This window comes from Bos javanicus, chromosome 2, assembly GCF_032452875.1.
Source record: "Bos javanicus breed banteng chromosome 2, ARS-OSU_banteng_1.0, whole genome shotgun sequence".
NCBI classification, from domain to species: Eukaryota; Metazoa; Chordata; class Mammalia; order Artiodactyla; family Bovidae; genus Bos; species Bos javanicus.
The window spans coordinates 65,607,536-65,629,368 of record NC_083869.1 but is presented as its reverse complement, the minus strand read 5'-3'; the positions used below and the strand labels follow the sequence as shown (position 1 = coordinate 65,629,368).

Below are 21,833 nucleotides of genomic sequence, written 5' to 3'. Positions count from 1 at the left end.
ACTCATTTAAGTACTGCATATGGCTCTGCTTTCCTACTACAACAGCAGAGCTAAGCAGCTGCAACAGAGACCACATGGTTCACAAAGCCAAAAATCTTTCCTATCTACCTTTAGACAAAGTTTGCCAACGCCTGGTCAAACCGATAAAATGACAGGGTTAAGATGTGTGATTTTACAGAATGTAAGTTTTACAGAAAAGAAAAAAATGTAAACAATAATAAACTCTAGTTGATGATAATGTATGCTAAAGTAGTTAGGGGTGAATTGACTCAATCTGCAACTCTTTGTGGTGATTTAAAAAGTAAGATGGAGTAATAGAAAGGTAACCAAATAAACAGATGTTCTAAGACAATTACAGCAAAATTGAATGCTGAGTCTAGATTGTAAGTGCTCACTGCAAGGTTCTTTGAACTTTGTATTTATGTATATGTATATTCCCGTATTTATGTATATATATATATTCACAATCACCATAATAAAATATAAAATATTAATTTTACCCAAAATTATGATGTAACTATATCACAGAAAGAGGAAGAAGATAAGGATATTGTGTTAAGGAGGGGGGACAAAAGGAAAAGAACAAAATACTCATCTTTCCTAGTAGGAAGTTATAGTATCTAATATTTAAAATAACAAATGAAATACATGAGAAAACTATCAGGGAAAACTCTCTAAAATGTTAAAGTGTGTGCCTCTGGAGAATCAAGTGTTTAAGAGTAGGGAGAGGTTAGGAAGAAAAATGCTGTTTTTTAAAGTTAAATCTATAGCAATTAAATTTTTAAAGTTATAAACATGTATTGCTTTAATAAAAAAAGTTTAAAAATTAAATTACATATTTTATTAGCAAGAATCACAAATGAAATAAAAATCACACCCGCTATTTTTTTAATTTAAAAAAAAAAGTGCCATGTTTCCAACTTTTTCCCCTCAAATTTATAGTTGAAGATACTAAATATGATCCAGATTTATCACAATATTTTTAGATACATGACAAATAAATTATAGCCTATTGAGTACAGATGTAATGAAAACATTCTCATTAAGCTTCTTCAAAAATTTCCTCACTGAAATTATAAGTTGTGCTTACCAAAAGAAAATAATGATCTTCAGGTTCCGCCCTTAAATATTTAAAGATGACTTGCTCCATAAACCTTTCCATCAAGTCCCAGTCTTCAACTATACCATGGCGGATTGGCCACTATTAAAACAAAAAAATAAAACAGGAATCAAATCTTTATTAATATCAAAAATAAAACAAATCATTAGTGAATAGTAGATGAGGGAAGCATTTCTTACGTATAATGACACACAGATCATTAGAAGATGCATACTTAAGTAGAGATTAAGGAAATGATTTCTACATATTTTCAGATGTTTCTATTTTAAAAAAATGCAAATATGTCAAAATGTTATAAACTATTCAATCTAGATGAAAGATTGCACCACTCTTTCTGGATTTTTGAAAATTTTATAATAGAAACATACCCCATTAAAATTCAGCTTGTGAAAATTACAGGTTATGACAATTTGCTTAATCTTTATTAGCTCTCACAAATATTTGTTGCATGTTTTATATATAAAAAACAGTTGGTAAATAAACAGCAAGAATAATCGTAAATCAAGCAAGCAAAATTTTGTAAGACAAGTCATACATATCTACATAGACTCAGTTTCAAAACTGAACCTGGCAGAACTACAGCAAATTCAAAAAGATATGGCAAATATTTTAAATTTTCCAGGGAAATTTGGTGATACTCAGAATCAGTTTGACACTACATATCTACTAGTTTAAGACAGTATAGTTTCAACCATCAGTCAGTAACATCACTTCTTTGAAAAACTGGATTACCAGCAGTTGCTTTGAGAAAAATTAAATCCCTCCCCCCAAAAATCCATAAAATAAGAAATGTAAAAAGTAAATTAAGAATGAGGATGGGGATACAAAATCTAATTCCAGGTGTGAGAAACTGTGACCTACCTGACAGGCACATGCATCCTAATAGTAACTAACAATTTAACAAAAATATTTTCCTTTCAAAGAAGTGTCATTTTTTTTCAAGTAGCTACGTTGCTACTTAACAAACAGATTGTTAAAATTTCTTTCTAAGTGACAAAAAACTGTCAAAACTTTACTGAGACACTAAAGGCACTAAGAAAGTTCGTGAACCTCTGCAATAGAACAGTTTCACAACACATAAAACTAAAGTAAAAATTAGTATTCTGAATATATGAAGAATTCCTTAAACAAGCAAAGTAAAAGCTTAGGCAAAAATCTTCCAAAATTTTACAAAAGAAACATTTTTAAAAATATACTTCCATGCACATAGAATAAATATACACTCAGTACCTAAGGATGAATACACTAGTGAAGAAAATATCCTACTGTCATTTAGTCATCATTAAACCTCTTATCTATTCATTTCTAATAACCACATTTCACCAAAACCTTCTAATAGATACTTCTTAAAGCATTACACTTAAAAAATAACTTCTACTCCTCACTGACTCATTGGAAAAGACTCTGATGCTGGGAAAGATTGAAGGTGGGAGAAGGGGATGACAGAGGATGAGATGGATGGATGGTATCACTGACTCAACGGACATGAATTTGAGTAAACTCTGGGGGTTGGTGATGGACAGGGAGGCCTGGCGTGCTGCAGTCCATGAAGTCGCAGAGTCAGACACGACTGAGCGACTGAACTGAACTCCTCACTTTGCTTTAGGAAAGGAAAAAAATGTACTTATTACATCATTCATTTTATAACATTACTGGAAGTTTACATATTTTAATGTTCCAAATGATATTTATTCATCATCTATTATTGTGCACCTACTATGAATCATTGGCACAAATGCTAAGGCCATGAACATCCTGCCATAAGAATCTATCTAATGAAAGAAATATAGCAGATACAAACATTAGCTTTTAAAGAAATAAAGTACCTAGGACAAGATGAACAACTTGCCTTCGGAGGGAAAATATGAAGGCTCCTATTTCTCTATGACTGAGGAGGTCATATCTAAGCTGGGTCTTAAAGGAGCAATCTTGTTAATTTTCTTTTCAGAGTGGGAGATAGAAGAAAATGTAAATAGAGAATAGCAAACAATACGTACAAACACTGCATAATATAACATGGAGTTATCATACCTGTGCCTGTAGATAGGTAGATTGTTTCTAGATTTCTCTATTACTTGCCTTGTATTGGTGTTTTATTCTATAAGAAACAGAACATCAGTAGAAATTTTCTATCAGGGTAAACAAGAATAGCTTTGATTTTTAAGAAGATAATTATAGTAACATTGGGAAAGCTGAACTGAATCCTGAAAGAACAAAAGAGAATAAGAGCCCCAGTTGTGCTGTAAATGATGTTAGGCCAGACTGAAGATTTCTATCACTATGAGAAAAAACTCAAAGATATTAATAGGTTTCTAACTATCAAATCAGGATGAAAAGGATCTATTATTAATCAAGATACCAAAAATGTATTTTGTCTTATCTTGGAATAGCAAGGGTGGGGTATATATAAAAAATTGTTTTGAATATATTAAACTCAAGAGCCAGAGAATAGGTAGGTGACAGTAGGCAGCTGGAAATGGGGTCAAGGAATTGGGTAGAGATCTAAGCTGTGCCTGCAGATGAAGGTGTGGATGAGATCATCTACAAAAGGTCTTAAATAAGAGAGAATCAAGGACAGTACCCGGGAAATACTGATATTTGAGTAGTAGGCAAAGGAAGGGAGAAGGCAATGGCACCCCACTGCAGTACTGTTGCCCGGAAAATCCCATGGATGGAGGAGCCTGGTAGGCTGCAGTCCATGGGGTCGCTAAGAGTCAGACACGACTGAGCGATTTCACTTTCACTTTCCACTTTTATGCATTGGAGAAGGAAATGGCAACCCACTCCAGTGTTCTTGCCTGGAGAATCCCATGGATGGAGAAGCCTGTCTGTGGGGTAGCACAGAGTCGGACATGACTGAAGTGACTTAGCAGTAGCAGCAGCAGCAGCAGGCAAAGCAAGAAGAACCAGTGACAGTACAGGGGAAAAAATGAACAGTAACAAATAACAAGAATAGCCCATGTTAGGAAGAGAGCCAGCAGAGTAATCTTGTGAAAGAAAGACAAATCAAGAAGGATGAAGACTGCTAGATGTAACTGGATTTAACAAAGAGCTTATCAAAATAAGTTGGCTTTTAAAAGGACAAAGAAGAAAAATAAAACAACAGCTAAAATGCTGAGGAAAGAAGGCAGGACTGTAAGAAGATTTGTCATTTGCCTGTTGCATCTGGAAGACCTGAAAGTGTATTAAGAGAACAGAATCAATGCAGAGAACTCTGGCCTCTCAGTTCACTGACTTCACCACCTCTGAAGGTGTCTTTTCCATTTTGGCCACAGTCTAGATCTTAGTATCATTATCATCTCTAAATTTCTGAAATGCAAGTACACCCCCTCTCTGATCACAACTTCTTATCCTTCTAGCATACTCCAGCACCTCACTACATCTCTCTTGACTTGCAGTCCACAGGCTAATCTACTTTTTCTCTAGCCAAAACCCATCCCTCCTCACAACACACAGTTTAGATTTTGGGCTTCCTTACTCTGCTCATATTTCCTTTTGTCATTCCATCTACCAAAACCCAACTTGGCATGATCCTACCCTAAACTTAACCTATATCCAGAATGCTGATCATACAAATGACACAGAACCGGCTGATAAAACTAAGAATTCATAACTACTATTCCCAAATGGACATAAATATACCTGGCAAGCTGTTGTTTCCCCACTCTGTTCATTTTTACTCTCCACAGTGATGATTTTAAATATTCTCCCCATCACTCAGACTGCACTTTTCCCCTCTATTTCCTGAGCAGTAGAGAAAATGTCATCATGTGTTTCACAAGGAAATCAGGAGCTAACAGTCAGGAAGCCAAACTGACTTTCCTCACCAAATCTATAAAACTGATTCTGCACTTACTTCTTTTTTCTTTTTCAATTTTTTATAATTTAAGAGATCCCCCAACTCCAGTACTCTTGCCTGGAAAATCCCATGGACGGAGGAGCCTGGAAGGCTGCAGTCCATGGGGTCGCTGAGGGTCAGACACCACTGAGCGAATTCACCTTCACCACCATGTATGAAGTAGATCATCTATGCTCTGGATTCCATCCCTCTAGCTTTGTCATCGACCTGTATTATAGTCTGTCTTTCCTGTTACTTTGATCTCTTTTTCTAATAATTCTCTTACATTAGCATTTAAGCATTTAAACATCTCTTCCATCTTATGCCCACAACTTATCTGTTTATTTCTCCTTCCCAATCAAAGCCAAACCTCACGGAAATAATCCTTTCATTTTTCCTGGCCTACTTTTCTGGCCATTCACAATCTAACCTATACTTTAATCCAGGCTCATTAATCCTCTAAAACTGTTCTTATTAAGGTTACAAATAACATCCTTGCAGCTAAAGACAGCAAGTAACGTATGGGCTCTAGATCACCTGATAGCAGCATGCCACACTGTTTATCGCTCTTTCCTGTTTACCCAGCCTAACTATGCCTTTTCAGAATCCTTTGTAGGCTTTCCTCCTCCATCCAAATCTCAATGGTGCATTGACCAAGCTCTGTCCTAGGCCTACCGCTAGAGAATCTTACCCCTTCCAAAGGTCACTAATATCTTCCAAATATTTATCTCCAGTTCTGTCTTGTTTATAAGCTCCAAGAGCCAAATATCTGTATAAATGCAAACCACTTATAATTACTTCTTCAAGGGCTTTCTTTCCACCACATTACAATAGTCTTGAAGTCAAGAAATCCATTTTTCTTATTTAATCTCAGCACTTTAAATAAAGTTGTTTATACATGGTAGTTTTTTTGTTAATGAATAAATTATGAGAAGTGAAGAAAAGATATATAAAGGAAGAAATGCACAGATCAGGCAAAGAGAATTTAAACAGTATCTACCTTGTGGTGCAGGTGGGGACAGTGACTCTGAGCACAGACACAAGGAAGGTATCTGGGTTACTAGATTTGTTCTCTATCCTGAACTTTTATGATTACAGTCACAAAATTTTTTTTAACTGTATAACTAAGCCTTACCCATTTTATAGTATGTAAATTATATCTCAATAAAAAAGGAGCAGGAGGATGAAGGATAGGAACAAACAAGATACAAAACAGTGCTCTTTCAGATGACACAGGCTTCAACAGGAGAAAAATAGTGTGGGTTTGAATAAAGATGGGAAGTATTTCTAGGTGTGATAATGTGGAGGCAAGAGAAAGTCAATCACATTGATGACTCTGAGATTGAAAAAGTAAATACCAGTTACGTGAAGGAGCTAAAATATTCCTCTTGGTGGGGAGGAAAAAATAATACAGTTAAAGCAAGGCTGGAAGAAGTCACAGAGAAAGAAGAAATTTCTACTGTGAAGAGGCTGAGAGTATTAGTCCTGTAATTAAGTGGCAAAATTACTAAACGAACTAATTTTTTGAAATAAAATGTTATTTATTTTTATAAAAATCATAAAAATATACCTTTGTTGCATATGTAGGTTTTTCTATTGCTTCATCACCAATGAAGAAGTCTAGGTCGTCAACACCTTTCATCACCCTCCTTTGAGCTTGATCTCCCACTTTTGCTGACTCTTTAATAGCAATACCTTTAAAATAGAAGTTATTTATGTATGTAAAAAATTTTATTTTTTTCAAGTGAGACAAATTTTTCACTTGTATTTTTTCATAATAAAGTATTATTACATAGAACATGATCTAGTATATTTAAATTGCTAAATTAAAGCAAAAAGGTCATTAATAAAAAAATGACAAAATTCCTTTAATACAATGAAATCTCAACTTCCACCCAGAAACAAGGCCTCAAATATAAAAAGCCCCCAAAAGAGAAGTACTGCTGTGGGAATGTTTCAGTTTTGTTTGTAAAAACTATGTAAGCTCTATTTTGATCTGAGTAAAACTGTAATTCCACCAAGTCAACATAGGCTTGATGGACAATCAGAAAGAAAAAATTGAAAACCAGTAATAAAAGTAGGTAAATTGCATGGGGAAATATTTTTTTTTAATTTTTTCATATCCTGTTTGCACTACTATGAACTAGCTTACTTTTAACACTGGCATAAGGACCTGTTAAACTTTAATCCACATATACAAAGGGAAATTTCAAATCGTTTAGGTAAAACCCACAGCAATCTCCTTATATAATTTCAAAAAACAGCATATAGTTCTAGACCTAAAACTTATAAATTTCTTAACTAAGTTGTAAATGTCTGAATCCTTCAAATTAAACAGTTCTTCATTCAAAACATCTGCATGGGGACTTTCCTGCTGGTCCTGTGGTTAAGACTCAGGTCTTCTACTGCATGAGTGCAACCCCTGCTCAGATCCTGCATGAGGAGTGGCCAAAAATTTAAAAAAACAAAAACATGCATGCACATAAGCTGATGGGCCATTCAAACAGTTACACTTTCAGTTAATAACAATTTATATCCTTAATAAGGTGTGTAGAAAATACAGAAGAAAATTCTAAATCCAATCAACTTCTAAATGCTGCTTCTCTAGCATAATGCACACAGACATCCAGATGCGTCACTACAAATTTCCTAGAAGACAAAGATTATGAAAATAACTTTGAATCATATCCACAGGTTTTCCAGGTCAAATATCCATGTTCATCAGTGGCAATGATTATATCTGCTCATTATAAAACTACACTTGCAGCATTAAAACTAGTTGAGTAAAAAAAACTCCATAATCAAAAATCTTTTCTTTCATACACAAAAGGATTTTTAACATGCTTCAACCTCTCATAAGAAAGACAATGAAAACTAAAATTGCAAATTTTGGCAGAAAGATGAAATAGAAAAAGAATATAATGGTGATGAGAACCAAAAGTTTAAAATATCAAAAGTATATGGGCTTCGAACTAAGACTTAATACAGCAGTGAAGAATATAAGCAAAAGCAAATTTTGCAAGAATCAGAGTTAACACATCAGGAATCTCCTGAAATAAATGTTTTAATCACAATACAATGCCTTATAAAAAATTACAAATTAAGAGATTGCAAAATCAGCATTTTAAGAGTTGTGTGCCCCCCAAAAGATATGTTTAGGTCCTAATTCTTACTACCTCAGAATGTGACCTTATTTGGAAATAGGGTCTTTCAAGTTAAAATGAGGTTATTAGGATGGGCTACAATCCAATGACTGGTGATCTTATAAAAATACAGAATTTGGGCATATCCATTCACAGAAGAAGAACAATGTGAAGACACATAGGGTTAGCTGTGTGACTGGAGTGATGCACATACAAGCCAAGGAATGCCAAGGATTGTCAGGACACATCAGAAGTTTTAAGAGCCAAGACGATTTCTCCCCTACAGCTGTCAGCAAGATCATGGCCCTGTTGACACCTTGATTTCGGACTTCTTGCTTGCAGTACTACAAGTTTCTGCTGTTTTAAGCCATCTGGTTTTTGGTACTTTGCCTTGGCAGCGTTGGGAAACTAATATAAATATACACATGGTATAAAACTAAACTCAAACATAACTAACGTCAAGTACTAGTTTGCAAAAGTACTCTATTTTAGTCAGCAACAGAGCCAATATTTGTCATCAAAATCTTAAACAAACTATCAATATACTGATATGTAAAGTTGGGACAAAAGTGAAAAAAAGCAAATCTGTCCCTCCATGTAGATAACAAATATACTTGAATAAAGGGTAAAAACAACAGTACTACAAATTAACACCACTATATTCCTATGAATAAGTTATTTCATCAGTGTCAGCTAAAAGCCATTCCATGTATTGAAGCATTAGATTTAGGTAATAGCCTAAATTCACAGATAATCAATCCCTAGAAAAAATATATCAAAAGTTTATCAGAAGTGCACAAGTCAAACAGGTCTGTTTCTAGAGAATGAAAGAAATATATAATAGTTCCCCCTTTAGAGATAATTTTGACACATCTTCACACATTTAACTTTGTTCTTGCCATACATAAACAACAAAACTACTCGTTCATGTCCAATGAGTGCCCAACTGAGTCCAGAGATCTGTAGTTCAGGGAAGTCTAGTAATTTCTACCTTGTTCTCAATATCACAGACTCTGAATCCTAGGCTGCTTTCACTATTCTCTGCATGTTTATCTTTCTGTTTCCTTCTCATTTTCATAAATCAGTAAGAATACACAAAAATATTCAGTCACACAAATACTAGTGATACTTCCAAAATTAAACCACCTAAAAGTTAGCACCACCAAGGAATGGCTCAAAAAGTTTGCTGTCTGATATGCTGACGTCTTAACCTGGTGGTAGGTCAGGTAGTTGAGAAATGTGACTATACAATGTGCAAAAGGTGAACCATCTAAATGAGACGTCCAAAATATGTCCATCAAGGACCAGCTACATAGCTCAGGCTAACAAATAAGAGCACAAACAAACCAAGTCTGAGAGTATTTTTTAAAAACATCTGAAAGATAAATTATTGAAACTGGACAATCAGTTAAAGCGAAGTTAACAAACATAAGACAGAACAAAAATAACCTAAGTAAGGTTATAAAGTATTAGAGAACAGCTGAAGTCTGCATCTCTAAAGATAAGATGCCATCCTTATTCTGAACCATGGGCTTTTGTTAGGGATGTCAACAAGCACAAGCCCCGCAAAAATCATGAGCACAAACCAAAGGATGGTCTTTGTAGGCGTGTGATGGGAAATGCATTACTTAATAGTAACATACACACATTATTAATAGCAATATCCTCAAAGCAGATTCCCAGCTCATTCATTTTTGTCTTTAAAAGGTATTTGGTAGATTTAGTAAATGAAGAGCTAAAAAGAGATCTGAAATAAATGGGTCAGAGGTACAGAAATGAGGCCACATTTAGAACTTGGCAAATCATGTTTATAAAGGACTAAATCTTAAAGAGTGTTGAAATGATTATTTTCTTTTTTACTTTATCAAGAAAAAGATATTAAGTCAGCTTATTTATGACTTAAAAGAAATACTTACAGGAAGGGATGATAAACTGTGGTTCCGTATTTCCAGCATATCCTAATTTTGTATACCTGAAAAACAAAAAGAATTTTATAAGTATTTCACTAATATCTTGGCAATTATGAATTTAATTCTTAGATTTATATTTGTTACAAAGCAAGATTCCATTCTGGGTGAATACTATACAAAATCCCATAGCTTCAATTTATTTAAACATTTCTACTTTCAAAATTATAAGTACCCATAACTTTTATTTGTTATTTGTATTTCAACTGTTTTACAAAACTGCTATCTCTTATATTACCAAATGGGTGATTAAGCCTCTGATAAAATAATATATAGTTCCATAAGAGGTCAATGATTTTAACAGTGAAACTAGATATGGAAGAAGCAACAAGAGGGAATGTTTTCTTGGATCGAGAGGCTGGTAATATAGGTGGTCCAGAGAATTTTGGATAGTGTTTTATGACCTAGTCCAGTAAGAGCACACTGAGTGGCCTATAAGCAATATCTCTGCCAGACCTGGGAATGAGCATTCTCAGCACAACAGGACGAAATAGCAGCCTCAAATCACGGTCAAATTTATGACACGAAGGGACCCTGCCAACTGGAAACTGGCAGTTGCCATCTACCTCTACAAAGATTAAATCATGGCCACTGCAGCTGCTGACCTTCAACACCACTGAAAGATTAGGGTGGAGATCAGGAATCAGGCATTCTGTGCTCTGGAAAAACTGGCAGAACAGGCCTTCAGAGAGTTGGATATCTTCAGGAAAAGATTTTATGAGTCCCAATTCCTGCATCTTCTCATACACAGAGAAACACTAATATTGTTAAAGATGATATCTGCTTTGGCTAATAAGAAAAATATTAAAAGTCAAAACTCAGAGTAACTATGGTTCAGACATCCAAAGAAATAACGAGGTGACACAATGGGTGTAATTTCAGGCTAGTCTTTGCATTGCTAACAAGCTGAGTTTTCTGAGACGTGTCAGGCTTGGATGCCATTGGACATTATCAAAACAGTATCTGCTGGCAGCTAGTAACTATAATCTTACTTTTTATAAAGCCAGGCAACTGGCTACCTGGCTACAAGTCATTAAAACTAAGCAGGAATCTATGAAGCTTTAGGGTCTTTCTGTGTCCCCTGTTTCTTCCCAGGTGGGTCAGTGGTAAAGAATTTGCCTCCCAAGGCAGGAATGAGTCAGGGAGACCCCCTGAAGGAGGAAATGGCAACCCACTCCAGTATTCTTGCCTGGAAAATTCCATGGACAGAGGAGCCTGAAGGGCTAGAGTCTATGGGGTCACAAAGAGTCGGACACAACTGAGTAACTGAGTACACACAGCTTTTCATGAGAAACTGCATTTCTAGAAACTGATCCTATAGGGATATTCATAATGTACAAAATAACACAGAATAAGGCGTTTCATTACAATCTTGCTTATAATAGCAAAAGTGAAAATAAAGAGCCATCAAATGAGAAGCTTATTAAATATGTTATGTTTAAACCATAGAATATTAGGTAACTATTAAAAAGTGATTGAAAAAGCTCTTTATGTACAGATATGGAACAAACTCCAAAATGCTTTTGTTAACTGAACAAAATCAAGGTACTGAACAATGTGACATTTGTAAAAAAGTAAAGGGTACAGGTAAAACATATTTCGCTGTATAAGCACAGAATATCTCTGGAAGAGTATTAAGAAATTCATAATTTTGGTTGTCTCTAGAGGACAGAACTAAGTAACAGGCAAGGGTAAAAAGTTTTTTTTTTATCACATATTATTTCATACCATTTGAATTCATTACTACTCAAAAAAAAAGTATAAATTTTATAGTGTTTGCCGTAAAAGATTCAACCTACAGTCTTACAATGGCTTTCCTGGTGGCTCAGCAGTAAAGAATCTGCCTGCCAATGCAGGAGACATGGGTTCAATCCCTGGGTCGGGAAGATCCCCTGTAGAAGAAAATGGCAACCAATCCAGTATTCTTGCCTGGGAAATCCCATGGACAGAGGAGCCTGGCCAGCTACAGTCCAGAGGGTCACTAAAAGAGTTGGACGGGGTTTAGTGACTAATCAACATTAACAAAATAACAACAAGGATGTCTAGAAAAGCGGAGCTTCCACAAGCAGCATGTTGGGGGCTACTTAGGAGACAGCTGGATACTTTTTGGCTATAAGCAGGCTTTAAAAAGAAAGTATTTACATTACAATATTTTGAGAAACACACTCCACAGACAGAGTTTGACTCTATATTCAAACACACTGCTAAACAGGAGGCAGGTAAATTACTGTGATATTCTTGGATTTTAATAGTTTCAGCATAAATATTTTTTAATATTGGGAAGATCTCTCTTTGGAGTACATTTTAGCCCCCAAATTAAGTTCAAGATCTGAAAGTGCTAAACAAACTAAAACATTAAAAATAAGGGGAGAACATAAACTGTTCACAATGTGATACTGCTCCACTGACCAAATCTCTACAAAGATTCCATACTGTATACGTTATAAAAATAAATAAAACTTCTTTGCAGGACATACAAAAGACCCCCTTTAATATTTGGCTCCTGACAACCTTTTCCAGCAGCCCTGACACCACACCACACTACCAAACCATAAAAATACTAACAATTTCCAAAAAGACCAACTCATGCCATGCCAAAGAGCCACTATCAACACTGTTCCGGGTTAAATGCCACTGCTTTTATAAGAAAACTTTCACAACCTCCCACATAGTTGATTACCTCTGCCCTTGTGAGTACAAGTATTGTTTACTAATAATTCCTAAGCCTTAATTCCTTCATTTGTAAAATAAAGAGCAGTAACTTATGACTGTTAAGGGTATTTAATAGGAGAACAAGGTAAACCATTAAGCACAGCACCTGGCATAAAGGACACACTTAATACATGTCAACTCTAATTACTCTGTCCATGCATTCTCTCCAAAATTTCCATTCCCCAATAATCAGATAAAGGCCATGCAGATAACTGAACTTCTAAATACTTATCAGTTCACTTCAGTTGCTCAGTTGTGTCTGACTCTTTGCGACCCCACGAACTGTAGCACATCAGGCCTCCCTGTCCATCACCAACTCCCGGAGTCCACCAAACCCATGTCATGTCCACTGAGTCGGTTATGCCATCCAACCATCTCATCCTCTGTCATCCCCTTTTCTTCCTGCCCCCAATCCCTCCCAGCATCAGTGTCTTTTCAAATGAATCAGCTCTTCGCATCAGGTGGCCAAAGTATTGGAGTTACAGCTTCAACATCAGTCCTTCCAATGAACACCCAGGACTGATCTCCTTTAGGATGGACTGGTTGGATCTGCTTACAGTCCAAGGGCCTCTCAAGTCTTCTCCAACAGCACAGTTCAAAAGCATCAATTCTTTGGCTTATCACTATGATACAAATTATCCCTGTATTCATAAATGAAAGTTAGTCTGTAGAAGATTTTTCAGATTAGTGCTTGTATCTATTTTTTCAACCCTTTCACTGTCTTTTTTTTTTTTTTTAAAGACAAGAAGTGGATTTATTTAGAGAGAAACATACTCCACAGACAGAGTGTGAGCCATCTCATAAGGCAAGACTAGTCTTGGGAAAAACATACTTCACAGACAAGAGTGTGGGTTGTCACAGAGGGCTAATGCCCACACTTTTTATACTTCCAAATCAGTCTCTTCTTAATGTAAAACCTTCAACTGTGGTAGAATAGAACTCCTGTAATAGATGGAGGTCAGCATGATTGAACCACTTGCTCACACCCTCTGGTTTCGGTACAAAAAAATTAGAATTATTCAAACACACAAAACCACCATCAACTAACATGAATAATCTGTGCCCACTGAACTCACTAAAACTAACAGTAACCTACTTGAAGTAAAAGGGTATGTGTGTGTGCTCAGTCATTTTGTGACCCCACAGATGGTAGCCTGGCAGGCTCCTCTGTCCATGGAATTTTGGAGGCAAGAATATTGGAGTGGGTTGCCATTTCCTACTCCAGTGGATACACCCAACCCAGGGAATCGAACCCACCTCTCTTATACCTCCTGCATTGGCAGGCAGATTCTTTACTGCACCACCTAGGAAGCAGTACTGGATAAAGTAGAGGCTACCATGACACTGAAAGGAAGAGAGCCAACAGTATACCTTGTCCCACTCCATCCACAGTGGGAAAAAAGAACTACTTTAACCTTATCAAAACAAAGACTTGGTTAAACCAAGTCAGTCTAAAGCTGCCTGAGGCTATAAAACCCTAAAAGACACTACTGTCTTACCAACACAGTGGCAAAATGAATACTAATTATTCTTTCATCCAGTCCCTTCCATTTTATTCCCAAAGCTGTTCAAGCAATTATATACAACAGTACCCTAACAGAACAGAAAGACTTCCTTCCAGTTCTATGACCCTCACAAAGGAGGATAATCTCCCTGAAAAGTCACTGCCTAACAAAAATCTTCAAATGAGGCTCTATGACCCACAAGATTAGAACTTGTTTCTGTGTCTATAAAATGAGCCACTGTAAATAGTTCGTAAAGTACCTTGTAGATAAAAAATTATGACTCTGACTCCTTCAGCTAAGTATTAAGATTCTCCAAAATAATCCTCAATTCAACTTTAAAAGTGTCTCCCATCACTTACTTCCACGAACCCAACTCAAAGCCCACTGTACCTATTCCTCATTTTCCCCTACATGACTTGCACGTTCTCCCTCACGTATTATCTGTGCTCTCACTGCACCCTCTCAAAAACCTCAGATCACAGCTTAAGAGTCTTTCATGAAGCCTTTCCTAATCATTTTAACTAAGAGTCATCCTTTCTTTCAATAAACTTCTCTCAACCACTTGATGAACATATATATATAAGCCTATGTTATTTTTATGTGTGTAATACCATTTCCCAAGAATAACAGTAAGAAACTTGAAGTAGAAACCACATTACCGTAAGAAACTTCCATTTAACAAGTTCACCAGGTAAATCAATACTCTATTCCTGATCAAAGTAAAATTCCCTAGGTTGAGCATATTCAGCAATAATCTACTCTCAAAACAAACACTGAAAGAAGGATATAATAAACTTAATACAAAAGTCAAGACATAATCAAAACAAGTATGTTCTTCCCCCAAACATGAAGGTAACTACAGATAATATATCAACTATATGGATACACCATAACATTTAATCATTTCTATTAAATTTAAAACAAATCTAGCAAAATAATTTTTTAACTGGGGGAATGGGGGGAACAGCAGCCAAATATATTTACTAATGTTCTACTTGGAGTAGGAAATGGCAACCCACTCCAGTAGGAGCCTGGGGGGCTACAGTCCTGGGGGATCCTGGGGGGCTACAGTCCATGGGGTGGCAAACGGTAGGACATGACTGAGCAACTGAAAACACATACACAATGTTCTACTGCCCTGGATTTAAATAATACCCCAAAGAACAAAATCTTCTAGTCTAGATACACCAGATAGAGACCACTATATAATAATACTTGAGATTATCATAGAGGACAATATTTACACCCATTTTTAAGAAATGTAAGGGGAAATGTCCTAGTTTACGTAATTTTACAAGTTGTTTAGCTTCTAAAAAGCTTTCCAACCCTTTACATATCAATGCATACAAGATACAGTAGTATTTGTAGAGCACATATAAATAAACTGGAGGGGATTTGAGAATATAGCTATAAGAGGTTTGCTTTAAAACTTCACTTAAATTTTCTTTATATTAATATAAGAAAAAAAACAGGAAAGACTTTAAATACTAAATTTGTTTAGAGCTTTCAAATATAACTAGCTTTTCATTAACCTAACTTAATATTAAAATATTATCAGGTTTTACATTTGAAATGACTGATTTAAGGTATTTTTACAATGAGCTGTCAAAATTCTCCAGTCACCAGAGAAGAAACACTGTATAAGTAGATGGCAGAAGAGCTTCTCTCATTTTTTTTCTTACTCAAAAAAACTCTTCTCTCACAATTAATTCAATTTTTATAGTAAAGGAAACATTTCAAATCAAACTTTTTCATATTAAGAATTTCTCTGGACCCAATACAAAGTTAAAAGTTTGAAAAAAAATAATTTCTCTAGGCATACACACGTTCTTCTCTTAGTTATAATACTGTTCCTTAGACTTAAAAACAAATACTGACCAAATAGCACAGTAAACCATTTCTAACCTTACATTTACAAGGCAAATTTTTGTTTTGAATTCATATATTCTGTCAGTACACTTTATTTTTCCACAGCCCTTGCAATTTTCTACTAAGTTTTTGGGGTGTTCAAAAAGTCACTTATATAATTAAGCATATTGGGAAAATAACAGTTAACTAAATTATACTAAATTTCAAACATTCACACACATACACACACCAAATCTTTCTAAACTTCCCTTGTAACAGGGAAGAACAAATCTGACTCCATATTAGAGCTGTTCCTTTTATATACTTTATTAACCTTTGTGCTTTGTTTCCTATGCTTAGTCATGCTAGCTCCGCACTTTTGTAAAAATAAAAAAACATTGCCTATAATCTGAAATACACAGGATAACAGATTCTCAAGGCTTCTTTGACCTTTTAGAGTATAATACCTCCTTATTCATATAGAGATAAAAAGTTGCAGAAATCTTTGGTCTTCAAGGCTTACAGAAATAACCTGACGTATGTGAACAGTTGCCAACATACCACTCCATCGTTTTGCCTTTAAAAGTGCTTTGCTGAAACCTTTCAAGGAGTTAAGGGTTTGGGAGGCACAAGGTACCAGTCTCCTTGCATGGCCCTGCAATAAACCTTTCTCTGCTCCAAACTCAATGTTTCGGTTCATTTGGCCTCACTGCTCAGTAACACCTTCAGGAAAAAAATCTTCCTTCAGACAGACATGAGATTAAATAGCTTGGATTTTTCTTAAATTTGCCATCTGGATAACATTATTTGGTACACGACTCAGACATGGGTCAAACTTGCACAACAACAAGCTATTTACTGAAATCCACCTACAGACCCATGTGATTGCTATCAAAATTCCAACAATTTTGGGGGGAGAAATGGAAAATCTATTCTAAAATTCACATGCAATCTCAACAGCTAAAACGATCCTGAAAAAGAACAAAGTTGGAGGTCTCACACTTCCTGATTTCAAACTTAAAAATTTACAGTAATCAAAACTGTGTGGCCTGACAGACATATAGACCAACTGGAATAGAACAAAGCCTGGAAATAAACCCTGCCATATACAGTTGAATAATTTTTGACAAGGGTGCCAAAACTATTCAGTGAAACGACAGTCTTTTCAAGAAATGGTGCTAAGAAAACTGGACTTTAATCTTATACCACATACAACTCAAAATAAATCAAAGACCTACATGTAAACACTAAAACTAGAAGGTGATGACAACAAGGCAAAGAAAGGAAGAGGAAATAAGGGAAGGAAAGGTAAAAGACACTAACCACTTAAGAAAAAGAAATGTAAATGGCTACAAACAAAAAGATGCTCAACTCCACAGGGCTTAAAAAAAGCAAATTAAAAGTACACTGAGATAAATTTCATACATTTCTAGTTGAAATGACAGAAAATCAAAATCATTTGTAAATAGCCACTTTGGAAAACAGTTAAACATTCATTTACCATATGATCCAGCGATCCGACTTCTAGGTATACACCCAAGAAAAATAAAAACATATGCCCACACAAAGATATGTGCACATTTGTTCACAAGAGCATTATTCGTGATGGCCCAAAACTGGAAGCAAAGCATATATTCATCAACAAGAGAACAACAACAACAAAAAAAGGTTGGTTAATTCATACACACGAAAATTATTCTATTAATATGAAGAATCAGGAAAATGTAACCCATTTTCCAAGGAAAAGACACTCAACAGAAGATGAAATAATCCAATGTTAGAATTATCAGATAAAGCCATGAAAGCAGCTGTGACTACCACAATGAAGTAGTAATGACTGATGATAAATAGCAAAGAAACTCTAAAACTGTAAAAAGAGCAAATGGAAATAACAGAACTGAAAAATGCAATGCCAGGTACAAAAAGTTCTCTGAATGAGCAAAGCAAAACAGAGGCAACACAGGAAATAATCAATGAACTTGAAGGCAGATCAGTAAAAATTATAAAATCTGAAAAGAGAGAGGAAAAATATTAAAAAGATAGACACAAAGAGAAAAGAACAGACCTCAGAGACTTAGGGAACAAAAAATGAAAGGTGACACAATGAAGTTCCTGAAGGGTGGGGAGGAGGAGGCTGGGAGGGAAGTGGGTAGGAGAGAGGGAGGGGAGAAACAGAAAAAACACAAAGAAACCTTAGGGATGTCATAATTAAACTACTAAAAATCAAAGATAAAGAAAAATCTTAAAAGCAGCCAGAGAAAAAGGCCCCAATAACAGGAACAAAAAATTCAAATTACCAGCACCTTATTATGAGAAACTATGGAAGTCAAAAAATAGTGAAGTAATATTCCTTAAGTCTGAAAGAGGTACAAAAACAGTCAACCCAGAAATCTTTAAGAGCAAAAATATCCTTCAACAATGAAAGTGAAATAAAGAAAGAAAAAAAAAAAGAAAGTGAAATAAAGACATTTTTCTAGTTAAAAGAAAACCCATTGCCATTAAAACCTGAGCTAAAGAAAGTTCTTCAGGCTGAGGGGAAATGACACCAGAGGGGAAACTGTGGTATTAATGAAAAACATTAGAAATGGTAAACAGGTAAATGAGACTTTTTTCTGCTTAATTTTTGACATACTTTTGAGTATTTAAAGCAAAAATTAAATTGTATTGTGGGGTTACATATGTAGATGTAACACCTATGATAACTACACCATGAGGTAGAGGGAGCGGCAAGAGAGTTAGTATTGATAAATCTACCGAGACACAAGGGTTCTACTCTGCTTAAGTTTTATTCACACTAAGTAAAAAATAAAATGGCATACCCAAATCCAACTATACTGTTACATTAAATGTAATAGACTATATTCTCCAATTAAAGGGGATAGACAATCAGTACAGATGAAAGAAAAAGGAAGAGAAGAAAGGAAGAAAGAGAGAGAGAGAGGGAGCCCCAACTATATATTGTCTGCATGGTACACACTTTAAATATGAAGATGGAGAATGAAAAAAGATGGATGAAAGGCAAATAGTAAGCATAAGTCTGAAGTGGCTATATTAACATCGAATGAAACTTTTAAGAAAAAGAGTAATTCCAAAGGTAAGAGAAATTTTATGATAATATAGCGATAAATTCATCAAGAAGACATAACAGTCTTAAATGCACGTGCCTATTAACAGTTAAATGTCAAGCATGGATTAACAGGGGCTTCCCTTGTGGCTCAGCTGGTAAAGAATCCACCTGCAACGGGGGAGACCTGAGATTGATCCCTGAGTTGGGACAATCCCCTGGAGAAGGGAAAGACTACCCACTCCAGTATTCTGGCCTGGAGAATTCCATGGACTGTATAGTCCATGGGGTCACAAAGAGTTGGACACAACTGAGCCTTGCACACACATACATGGATTAACAGTACAAAAAACCAAGGCTCTGCTTTTTAGAACACCTCAATGAATTTCACTGATTTGAAGACTACTCCTCAACAAGCTATGTATGATCTGATGCCTATTTACCTTCTCAGACTCATCTAGATACCCACAGTTCACTTTCTTAATTCTCAACTCCTGCAATACACTCTGTTATGTCTGAAGCAGAAAGAAATAACTATTATAAAGTCTTGAAAATTGTATTTGGGAACAGAAACATAAATCCTAGCACTTATAAATGCTCCATCCTCTTTTCATTGTTGTTTTTGTTTTATCCTAATCATTTGTTTCTTCAAAGGTCCTTTTCAAATCTTCCATTTTCATCAGTCCTTTTGGACACATTTGATTTTCACAGCATGATTCCCAGGCAAAATCAGGAAGAGTCCTAAAGCCTTCCAACTTGCTATGTCTTAATAAATGGTGTGTGTGTATGTATGTGCCTGTGCATGTACGTGAGTCTGTATTTTAGTATTAATTACATTACACTGTTACTTTAAAATGTCTCAAAAATACTTTCAAACCTAGTTCTAAACAGGGAAAAATACATGTTGTGAATACTCTGATATTTTCATGTCAAGTATTTTTGTCAACTACAAACAAAAATTTACATATACATGTAGAGTAGAAATAAAATTACACATCAAGAATAATTCTATTATATATTGCTAGAATATATATACACGGTTTCTTCTGAAAGTCTACAAAAGAAATAGTAAAGTCTGATTACCCACAGATAGCAGGATGTCAGAATTTTGTTTTTCAAATTAACACTTGTCTTAAATAGTATAACCATACACATAAATTATTTTTAAAAGAATTTCTGAATAGGTAACATGAGCACATGATAAAAAATTTAATAAATAAAACAGGAAGTACTAAAGTTAGTATCTTTACCACACAAAAAGTTTCCCTACAAGGCTGATCTACTAACCAGTCTGTTGCTACCCCAAGAGTCAATCATTTATGTATTCCAGAGATATTTCACACACAGACAGGCATATATATTACTTTAATTTAAAACATGTCACTGGGTTACCTGGGTAGTGAAATAATGATTCTTTTTCTTTAAGCTTTCCTATACTTAGAAAAAGAAAGTGTCATTTCTAAATGGTTTTTAAAGAGACCATAAAATGAAAAAGACAAAGCTATACTAAGTTTATGAAACTGATAAGGGCAATATAATACTCAGAAAAATTAAACCAAATTTTTTCCTTTGTGGCCCAGGGAAGCAAGTTGAATATACAGAAAAATCTCCCTGGACTGCAGTAGCAATGAGAAAAAATCTACAATGCTGGTTTTGAGCAACAAGGTTAGAAATTGCTTATGAGAAAGGAATACAATAAAAGAGAGAGTTCAAAAGCACTTCTGAAATTATATCAAAGTGACTAGAAGAGCAGTAATGGTAATGTAATCAAGTCGGGAGTGAGGGAAGACCTGGACTGATAGAAATGAACAGCAAAAAAAAAAAAAAAAATTTATACAAAAAATGGTTAATTTATTGTAGTCCTAAATGCTTCTGGGCAGGGGAAAAGTGGGCTTGAGGAGAGTCATTTATAATGTTCTCTTATTCTTAAAAAACAAAGAGATGAAACAAATATAAAATTTTACCAGGTAATGATTCTAATAAATAGGGGTATATGTTATATTATTCACTGTATCTTTCTAAAAGGAATAAATTTATGAAAGAATATTTTTAAATAATAAAATCAGTGATGCTTGTAATATAAAAGCAGTAGCACCCCACATGTTGGGTATTACTTTTAATTCTACAAATTCATGTTTCCTTATTAAAAACATTAGTTGACAAAAAGTACTTTTTTTTACTTAATACAATGGTTCACTTTTCTTTTTGTTTTGAAAAACATATCACAGCAAAAACTACTTAAAGATCTCAATTAGTTGCTGACATCAAACCATTAAATGAGAATATTAAAGAGAATCTTTGAAAAAAATCACATTTCAAAAATGAAATGGATAGAAAGCTAGGACAAAAATCATTCCAGAAAAGAATAAACTGAATTTATTATACTAAGTATGGTGTACTTGATTCTATAGACTACATAAGGGAAAAACAGCAGTAGAGTTTTAACTTTAAATGTTGCAACAATTTTAAACCATACAACAAAACAAATAAAAGACCCTAGACCCTAGAACTTTAGAGTGCAAAGAACCTTAATAACAGTACAATCCATTTTCCAAAATTTTTTGGTAGTGAGAACCATTAATTTAAAGTTGAAAGAATTTTACCTCAGTACGAATGATCAGCTTCCACCCTTAATA

At 34.9% G+C, this 21,833-nt stretch overlaps 1 protein-coding gene across 1 annotated transcript in view; it reads right to left on the bottom strand.

Moving 5' to 3' along the window:
* The window catches only part of ACTR3 (actin related protein 3), a 47,706-nt gene that overhangs the window by 14,501 nt on the left and 11,372 nt on the right, over positions 1-21,833 (bottom strand). Inside the window, exons 2-4 of the mRNA XM_061439599.1 lie at positions 10,018-10,073; positions 6,529-6,653; positions 1,091-1,201 (exon numbers count right to left, since the gene is read on the bottom strand). Coding sequence (XP_061295583.1) covers positions 1,091-1,201; positions 6,529-6,653; positions 10,018-10,073 — 292 coding nt within the window. The remainder of the gene's footprint in view (positions 1-1,090; positions 1,202-6,528; positions 6,654-10,017; positions 10,074-21,833) is intronic.